This window comes from Lepidothrix coronata, unplaced genomic scaffold (genome assembly GCF_001604755.1).
Source record: "Lepidothrix coronata isolate B3197 unplaced genomic scaffold, Lepidothrix_coronata-1.0 Scaffold395, whole genome shotgun sequence".
Lineage (NCBI taxonomy): Eukaryota > Metazoa > Chordata > Aves > Passeriformes > Pipridae > Lepidothrix > Lepidothrix coronata.
Genome location: NW_016690575.1, coordinates 134,160 through 143,222, shown reverse-complemented (window position 1 = coordinate 143,222; position 9,063 = coordinate 134,160). Strand labels below are relative to the sequence as shown.

Sequence of the window (9,063 nt, the reverse complement as noted above, 5' to 3'; positions counted from 1 at the left end):
AGTGTCCATTACAATTTGCTGGAGAGTTGAGTGCGGGAAAGAGAGGTGGATTTTGGGAGTCACTGAAGAATGGGAAGCTGCGCGACTGAGCTAAGCAAGAGAGAAAGGGAAGTAGAAAAGGGGAAGGACGGACTGCAGGGAAGGGAAGGCAAGAAAGTAGCCCAGGGCAGAGACAGCCCCCGCTCCTGCGCGCGCCAAAAAGTAGCGTCCCTGACTGGCGCGCAGCGGCCACCGACCAATGAGGCGGAGGCGGGGGGGCGTGGCCGGGGCGCCGCTGTCCCCGCCGGCCGTGGGTGCGCGCGCGGTGGGAAAGGCGCCCAGGTTCGAGAGCGGCGCGCGGGGCGCGCGCGAGCCCCGGCCCGGGATGGCAGAGGCCTTGGTGAGAGAACGCGGGGATGGCGGGGGTGTGTCTGTCTGTCGGTCTGTCCGCCTGCCTGTCGGTCTGTCTGTGCGCTGTGGGCAGCCAGAGGTGCGGCCCCCGGCGCGTTCCCGGGGGAGGGGCGGGGTCGTTCTTCCGCCCCACCCTGGGGTCTTCCGCTTCTCCCTGAGGAGAGGGTGGTCGGAGTTGGCGCAGCCCGCCCTTCGGGTTTGGTTCCGGGCCCCTTGCACAGACACTTTTGCTCCGAGGGCTAGTCTGTCCGGAGCCCCGTTTCCCTCAGGCTGCCTCTGGAGAGCCGCCTTCCATGGGCGAGTGAGCGCGTACAGAGCCGGACACTTGTCCAGGCACGCCACAATCGTGCTCCTCTTGAGTTTTAAAACTCTTCATGTGTAGGACGATGCGAACACACTCATAAATGAACTGTTCAAAGGTCCGTTGCAGGAGATTTTCAGTCTCTTTAGTGCGAAAGGCTGCGTGCCAGTGGATTGTGCTACACTCTGCTGCAAGGGGAAGAGGTTTAAGGCCGAGTGTCAGATTGACTGGAGTGTGCACAGTTTCTGAAGAGGTGGCTTTTGGTCAGTTGTTTTCCCGTGTGACCTAGAGTTTCCTTCTGCCGCTTAAGGCTGATATTGAAAGTTTCCAGTGCAATCAATCCATATGTGGTGTTGGTTATTTTTGTTACCAGAAGTAATATCCAAAGAGGAATCATCAAGTGCAAAGTACTGTCAGTAGAGCAAACTTCAGAAAAACGAGCTGACTTCCGTTGTGTTAGGACTAGATAATCTCCAAGCTGCACATACTTTTTAAATTTACACAAATGAATAAGAGGTCATAGTTGTTTTTCAGCTAAACATTTACATTTTTTTAGATGTTTTCCTATCACATCTGTGAAAAACTGCACTCTGCTTAGCGCTTGAATTTTTCTAGACCTTTCTTCCCATTCGTATCCTTGATGTTCTTTGCCTGTTTCCAGGTCAGTGGCTTTATTTCATTTGTTGGTGTAGAAGGTAACACTGATAATATGTTGCCGCTTGAAGTATTACTGCTCCAGTTGTGGTAGTAGATGACTGGAGTCATGTTTTCTATTTGAATGACTTTGATTATATTTGGGTTTCAAGTGTGTGAGGTGGCACTGGGACTTAACTGAGGCTGTAGTTTTACCATGGCACAGCGATGTGTTCTCACTGCCTGTCAGTGTGGTCGTGCCTGTGGCAAACAGGTAAGAACCATCACGTGAGCAGTTAACACGCAGCAGCGGATGTTTGGTTATGTCCTGGCTTGCTTTGTGGTAGATCATTCCTCTTCCTTACTTTAAAGATTAGTCATTACACTTGAGTAAATGGTAACCAAATCCTTACATTCTCTGTGATTTCTGTCACGTAAGTCTCCGGTAAGACTCTCTGACTTCAAATGCAACAGACGCTTTGGTGGTTCTTGTGGAAAGCTGAATTTCTGGCAATTGTTACAGGGGTTGTAGCTGCTGTGGCATTCTAAGGAAAACAGGGCTGCAGTAACTCCCACTCTCCCACTAGTTTACGATGGCTGGAGAATGCTTGATATTTGCTTACTTGTTTTCCTGTCAAGTGTCATTATGCCTAGTAAGAACTTATTTCTTCACAGAATCATTTAAAAAAAGACTACAGAGCAAGATTCTGCCATGGAGGAGGGTAATTTGCATTTGAAGTTTTATTCTTAGATTCTGGAAAACTTATGTGGATTTTTATCTGAGAGCATAATGTCAAAGCTATACGGTGTATCCTATTAATCCGATCATACGATGTTTCCCAAATTTCTTGTATTTCTTAGTGGTGGGAGGAGCAAACAGTGCTGGGGGACAAAGCCCCAAGGTTTTCCTTTGTTTCCTTTGCTGAGGCAGCAAACTATGGTGTTGCTATACCTAAGGTGCTCCTAACTCGGCTGCCTGAGTACGGAAGGAGTAGTCTGTGCAGACATTTTGCCTTTTGAGAAGTAGAGAAATGAAGCCCACACAGAGTTCCAGTGTATTTGGACCTTGCTGGTTAAATGCTAGAGATGAGTTGGAGTATTTGCAGTGCTGTAGCATTCTTTAAAGGCACGTCAGAAGCCTGTGAAGTTCTTGTTGCTGGAATCCATTTTTAGACTTGCATTTCAAGAGCTTACCAAATCTACCAAATCAACTGTGTATAATGATCATTATGGGAGTAATACCCCATGTCTTTTCTAGTGTTATTTTGGTTTTGATCAACATTGTCTGGCTAGTGAATCGCTCACTTCTGGCCAAAAAATGTTTATTTCAAGAGAGACTTTCTTCACCCCAAAGCTCTTTTACCTCAGGGAAGTAGTTGTGTGTTTTCTTTTATGTAGAGAGAATTCTTCATTCTCATCATAATCTGTGGCAGTGAGGCTTTTTTCCCTGGAGTTCTTATTTTGACAAGTTTCTTTGCAGATATCTATGTGTGGAAATGATAGGTAAAAGTATATTGAAGCTGAGACTAGAGGAAACAATAATTTAAAATATTGAGAAGTAAGAACTTTGCTGCTTTATTATTGCTGGGATAAGAACATTTGATATTTTTGATTTAAAATATTTTTTTTTTCCTCTTCTTTCTAGAAGTAAGATTGATGTACAGCCAGGTCAAAACGTACTGAAACTCATACAGGATTGTTTTGAAAGTAAGCTCTTATTTGGTGTTTTACTCAATTTGCTGGTAAAAGAAGAAATAATTTCTTCTTTATATTATATTTAGTGGTAAGTAAATAGAAATAAAAATTAGAGATAAAATGGATAAAAATGAAGTTTTTCTCAGGGTCTTGAAAAGCACCCCCCTCCCAGTTGCTTAAAACTGTGTCTTAGCTGTCTTATAAAGGTAATCTTTCCTGAGTAGCTGATTCCTTTCTTGTTTGGGTTTATGTGACCTTAATAGCTGTAGCAACTTGTTAAAATAAATGAGACCTGGACAATTCCAAGATCCCCATACTTACAGTGTTTTCTTCATAGGTTGCAGCAGTGATCTTACAATAAACTCTCCAAATGCAACCCTTTGCTCAGCTCCTGTTGTCAAAAATAGGAAGAGGACTTCAGTGCAGAGCCAAAGCGTAAGTTAGTTATGGCAATGTCACAGTATAGCTTTGGGTACAGTTTCACCAGGGTACAAATTTAGTTCTGTAGGATTTAGTTCTGTATGAGCATTGAAGAAGCTCCGTATGCCACTTGTAACAGTATATAGGCTACAATTTAACCATCTGTAATAGTTGTTGATAATGGGTTTTTTTCTTAGTTTGTTGTGCTCTTACAGTAAATATTCTGTAATTAGATTTGTTTAATAGCTTATTTTCCAGGTTTTTTTCTAGTGAAAGCTTTTTCAGCTTTTTGTCCAGGACACTTAAATTTTTTATGGTCTCAGGTTGGAGCACGCTGCCTTATTACTGCTGGTGGGTGTGGCTGTCGTGGACTCCATTGTAGTTGGTTTTGGCCACTTTGCTAGATATATGGACACAGTTCTTAGCTAAATAGTGAACAGTAGAGTTGAAAGGTGATGCTTGTCCAAAAGCTCGTTAACTCCTGATAGTTATCTGTACAATAACTTTGTATATATGTATCTTTCTTGAAGAGTGGAAACAAGTTGAAGGCCTTGTTAGTGTGCTGGGAAAATGATGCCAATAATCTAGTTTGTATATTTAATTTTAATGTTTTGATTTTAATGTTTTGATCCATTAACAGGATATTCTGTTAATGGCAGGGTTGAGAACAGACATCCTTTATAGTGGTGTTTGTTTACTTTAGTTTGATGTTAGAATACCATATAATGTCAAATAATTTCTTGCAAAACCTCAGCCTGTCTTAAGAAAGGTGAATTAAATTGTTTAAAATAATTCATTCTAATGAAAAGAATAGCTTGCCTGGAGACTAGCAGGATGCCTGTTTAAAGCTGCATATAGATTTTTGCTGTACACACTGTTTTTCCTGTTATTTGAAATTTATAGTTACTTCTAGAAAGTCTTACTTGATAGAAAGTTGAAGTGTTTAGTTAAAATAGAACTGTGATTCACATCACAGTGTGATTTAAGGGAAGGAAAGTATATCATGTTCTGTAGAAATTTGTATTCCTATCAAAATACTGTTGCTTTATCAACTATTTTACTTCGTCTCATTATTCGTTACCAACTAGGACAGCCAAAGGCAGGATCAACCAACTCTGTGAAAAGAGCCTGTTATTCTCCAGAATCCTCACCTACATCACTGCTAAAACCAGTCAGCAGCAGAGGTTGGTCCCACTAGTACTGAATTAAGGGTTTCTTGGGGGGTTTTTTTGTAAGGTTTTGAGTAGAGGAATTAAACCTGTTCTATATATATGGCAGGACAGTCGTGTGAATCACCCTTGAAGCCTGCAATACATGATTATGTAGATGTTTCTAAAAAAACAGAGTCTCCTGTGTCTGAAAGCAAAAAAACTACATTAGATGTTGAAGCGCTGTGCCGAAGTCCTGCCGTGTTTTTGGACCCTGAGGATGATCACGGGTCTGTTGGATCACCTTTTCCTTTGGAGAAAGGGAAAAGTTCTCCGGTAGTTAAGTAAGTAGAGCTGAACATGGCTGTGGTGTTACATCCCCTGTGTGCCCTCCACCTTAGGGTAAATCAACACAGTGGTTTCCATCGTTTATAAGTTTAGATTGTGAACTCATAAAAAATAATTCCAAGCTTTTTAGAAAATTTCCATATCTGTTTTTAAGAAGGACAGAATTATTTTTTATTAAATATTCTGGTGATAAGTGCAGCACCCAAGTGTAGGAAGCCTGTCAGAATAGACTTGAACTCTTTGCAGAAAAGTTCACCAAAGTATCAGCTTCTTAAGTAGTCCAGACTTTTTCAGTGAATCCTATTGACAGTATTGACCTTAGAAGTTAACAAGAATTTGTTAAAGTAGAAATGAACAGTCATCATTCTTCTCACTCTGAATAGACGAGTTTTTTATACGAAATAGAAAAACTTAAGCTGGGATCTCTATCTCCCCACTGGAAAATTTGAAGCCCAACTGCAGTATTGGCCAGTGGTCCTTACCACAGTTCTGCTTTCCTGGAGGGCTGAGCCTGTAGGGTAGATCATAGAGATGGACTGACACTGATCCCATCGATTCCCATTGATGAAGTGAGATTGGGAAGACAGTGTACCTACAGTCTAGGAAACCTGACAATTTCTGAAGCACATTAGGACAAATTAGGAATTTGTCTTACTGAGCAGCCTTTACTTTGATCAAGAGTCACCATAAGACTCTGTATTGCTTTGGACACATGCTACTGTGCTGGGAAGTACTACAGCTAGGCCATGTTTCAGTAAATTACCAAGGGGAAACTCATTCCTAAGTGAGACACTGTCAGCAGGAGCATCTGTTCTTCCTCACAATACTCTATTGTGCACTCACAAGATTTATAGCAATATATCTGAATGCTGTTCTTCATACATAGATTATGTCTTGATGGCTGGAATACACCTGCTGCAGCAAAGAGCTGTGGAGAAGTTGAAAATTTGGAAGGACCTCAGACTGGGAGAGATGAGCAGGTTGTTCTTGTGCAAGGAACAGAACCTGTTGCTACATCTTCTGTGCAGAAAGAGAAGACTTTCTCTTCAGCTCTCTTAGCAGCTGTAGCAACAGGAACACTTCGACAGAGGTTTGTTTTGAGGCTTAATATGGAACATAATTTGCTATTAAAATAACTCTGGTCTGAATATCGGAACAACATCCTTTTATCTATAAACAAAGTCTGGGAGCATGTTTTGTGATAGTCGAACATTACTTAAAAATGCCACTTGAGAAAGGGTTTGAATGGTTGTTTCAAAATTTTGTGTAGAATTTAACAGTGCTCTTGGTTTTGTCTGCCAGTAAAATGGTGTGTTGAATAATGTCTGTTGATAGGTAGCCTAGAGGATTCAGGAAAACCTTATGTGATTTTGAAGTTTACAGTGAGCAAGCAGTCTTTTCTCAGAGCTAGTCTGGATCTGGCTGCTTACGTAGGAAATTGACTGTCCAGTGTCTGTCCAGTTGACTGTCCAGCATCAGCAAGAAGAAGCAGGCCTTGTGCTCTTTCTGGAAGCTTGAAGAGCAATGAATGAATGCATTCTGAAGAATGTTCTGTACTGTGTTTAGGTGTTCTGGAATCACCACTAGATCTTAAAGATTGTAAGTCAATTTACCCCACCGCCCAAAATGATTTGTCATTGTCACTCCTTTCTGTAGATATTCAGCCTCGATATCACCTCCATCACCTCCTCCTGTGAAAGATCAGGATATGGAAATCGAAAATAAATGTGAATTTTTAATTGATGACTCAGGTGGTGCATCATTTCCTTCTTGGATTTCAATACCCAGTAAGAAAAGAAAATCAAAAAAAGATGGCTCTGCAACTCCTGTTTCTAAATCTCAGCCCTCTGAACAGAAGAAAGACACAGAGTAAGAAAGGCAAGAACAGGAAAGCACAGATTGAAGCACTTACTAAACAGAAACTGAATAATCTGGATGCTGGAGCCTTTGACATCAAAAGAACGTCGAAATCGGATCCAATCTCTAACAGTGAAGGAAATGTCCTTAAATCTCAAAGCCAAAAGAGTACTCATACAGGTAAGTTCTTTAACAGCTCCTTAAACTTTTCCTTCCAGGTCATATTACCGGATTATTTTGTGGTGGTTTATTAGGAAATTATAATAAAGTAGATAAGAGACATTAATGGATTCCTTTTTGATGTTTCAGTTCCACAGTTAGATTTGGATGTGTATGAGGCAGTGAGACAGAGTGTTTTCACTTTTCCCATCCTCTTTGCCCTTCCTGTTAGGATGTTAAAAATTAATTTAGTGGTGTCGTCTTTCCTTATGAGCTGGTGTAGAAGGTAGGTACCCACATGGTAGGGTACGTAGGGTAGAAGGTAGGTAGGAAGGAGGTTAAGACACATGCTTCAAACTGAAGGGGATTGGGTTTTAGGAATTATTTGTGAAAAGGTTTGTAGCAGGAAACACTGAGAACTGGATAGCAAGGTAAATGTAACATTTCTGCTCCCTTTTTTTTCTGTTAGGAAATACTGGAAGTACACTAAAAAGGTTTTTTTATACACTCTAGTTTAGAGAAGGCCTTCTTTTAGCCTTCAGGAACAAACCTGGTTTTGTGATACCTTTTGTTTGTTTGTTTTCCCATTTTGAATTTTTGGTTTATTTTTAGGCATTCAGATGTCAACATGTATCTGTTTAATGTAAAAAGATATTAATGTCCAAATGTTTTGTGTATTGATAGGAAAGACTAAAAAGGACGCACTTAGACAAGACTCTCCAAACCAGAAAAAGAACACATCCTGGAAACCAGAAGCTGAAGAACTGATATTGTCATGGTCTGGATGGGAAACAGAAACATCTGATGCAGAAAAATGTAAAACAAGGGTGCTGCCAAGTGAAGATTTGCCTATGCCCTCATCTGGGCATCAACAAGAGCAGACTGTGTCTCCAAAAAAGTCTCTCAAGTCTTCCAAGAATCTGCAGTCAGCTTCAAAAGCTTCTCAGCATTTAGATAAGAGGAAACAAACTGCTAAGCAGAAACTTCCTAAGGTTAAAGTAGCTAAGAAAGTGGCATTAAGTTCAAGGAAGGAGCTTAAAAAATCTGTCCAGAAAAGTAGTAGTAAAAAACCTCAGTTGCAAAGAGAGAAGAGTTCTGACAGTGAACCTAGTGAAGAAGAGCATGAAAGAGAGCCTGTAGATTTGAAAGATGTGTGTACCACACCCTTGCGTCAGAAATTAGAGACTCCCGTGATTCAGAAATTGGCTGTGTCTGAAAAGCCTAGAAATGTGTTGCACACATTGGAGTCACCTGGTGGTGCAAATAACCAATCTCCTGTGAAAGCACTACAGCATCCCATGGAGAGTGTGAAGAATTCTGAAAAGAAGCAGTTGCCAGCCAAGTCTTCAGGGAAGATACCCGGAAAGATTCCTTGCAGAACCAATAAAGCTGTTTACTCAAACCCTGAGGACACTGAGTCTCAAACAGATTCTGACAGCTCTTCTGTACAGAACCTGACAAGGAAAAAACAGAAGTTATCAGATGTAAAAATAAAAAATAACAAAAGAAAACGTAACAGGCAACATGGACCACAGTAAGCTTTTTATGTGATTCCTTACAAGCGTGGTATAACTTGGTAGATAATTAAACACACCTTGTTAACTTTTAAGCAGTGATGGCCCAATTGAACTACGAGATAGTTTGAGATTGGTCAAATAGTTAATAGAGAAACCAAGTGGTGTAGTCAACATCCTGTTCTCAAATGTGGGTGCCGAATCTAGTGTCTTTCACATGAGGAAGTTTGTGCTGGTTAAACTGTTCTCGTGAGACTTGCGTAGTAGATACAATCCTACCGCCACAGAGTAACTTCACTGTCAGGTTTGTTGTATTTTTAAATGAAATTTGGAAAATACAGCATTTAATTCTTCAGCTATTGTATATATTTTTGTGGATGTAACTTTCTAGTCATAGGCAATCTAAAGAGAGAAGTTTAAGGAGTCTAAAACCAGTTTTTAATAGTTGTTCTTTGCATTGTTTTTTTAATTTTTTTAATGTCTTTTTTATGGTTTTGTTGAGGATATAAAATTATTGACCTACAGGTTCCTTTCATTAAGTAAAATTGACTCAACACTAAAATGTACTAAGAATAATTTTTTCTCTTCTAGATATTCC

The 9,063-nt window shown here is 40.6% G+C and overlaps 1 protein-coding gene across 1 annotated transcript in view; it reads left to right on the top strand.

The window, feature by feature from the left end:
- Positions 1 to 352: 352 nt before the first annotated feature.
- Positions 353 to 9,063, top strand: part of LOC108509726 (centromere protein C-like) — a 19,810-nt gene continuing 11,099 nt past the window's right edge. Inside the window, 10 exon segments of the mRNA XM_017839286.1 lie at positions 353 to 379; positions 2,000 to 2,046; positions 2,970 to 3,031; positions 3,357 to 3,454; positions 4,533 to 4,623; positions 4,718 to 4,931; positions 5,822 to 6,025; positions 6,592 to 6,787; positions 6,789 to 6,972; positions 7,636 to 8,485. Of these exon segments, the coding sequence (XP_017694775.1) occupies positions 365 to 379; positions 2,000 to 2,046; positions 2,970 to 3,031; positions 3,357 to 3,454; positions 4,533 to 4,623; positions 4,718 to 4,931; positions 5,822 to 6,025; positions 6,592 to 6,787; positions 6,789 to 6,972; positions 7,636 to 8,485 (1,961 nt within the window). The 5' untranslated portion in view covers positions 353 to 364.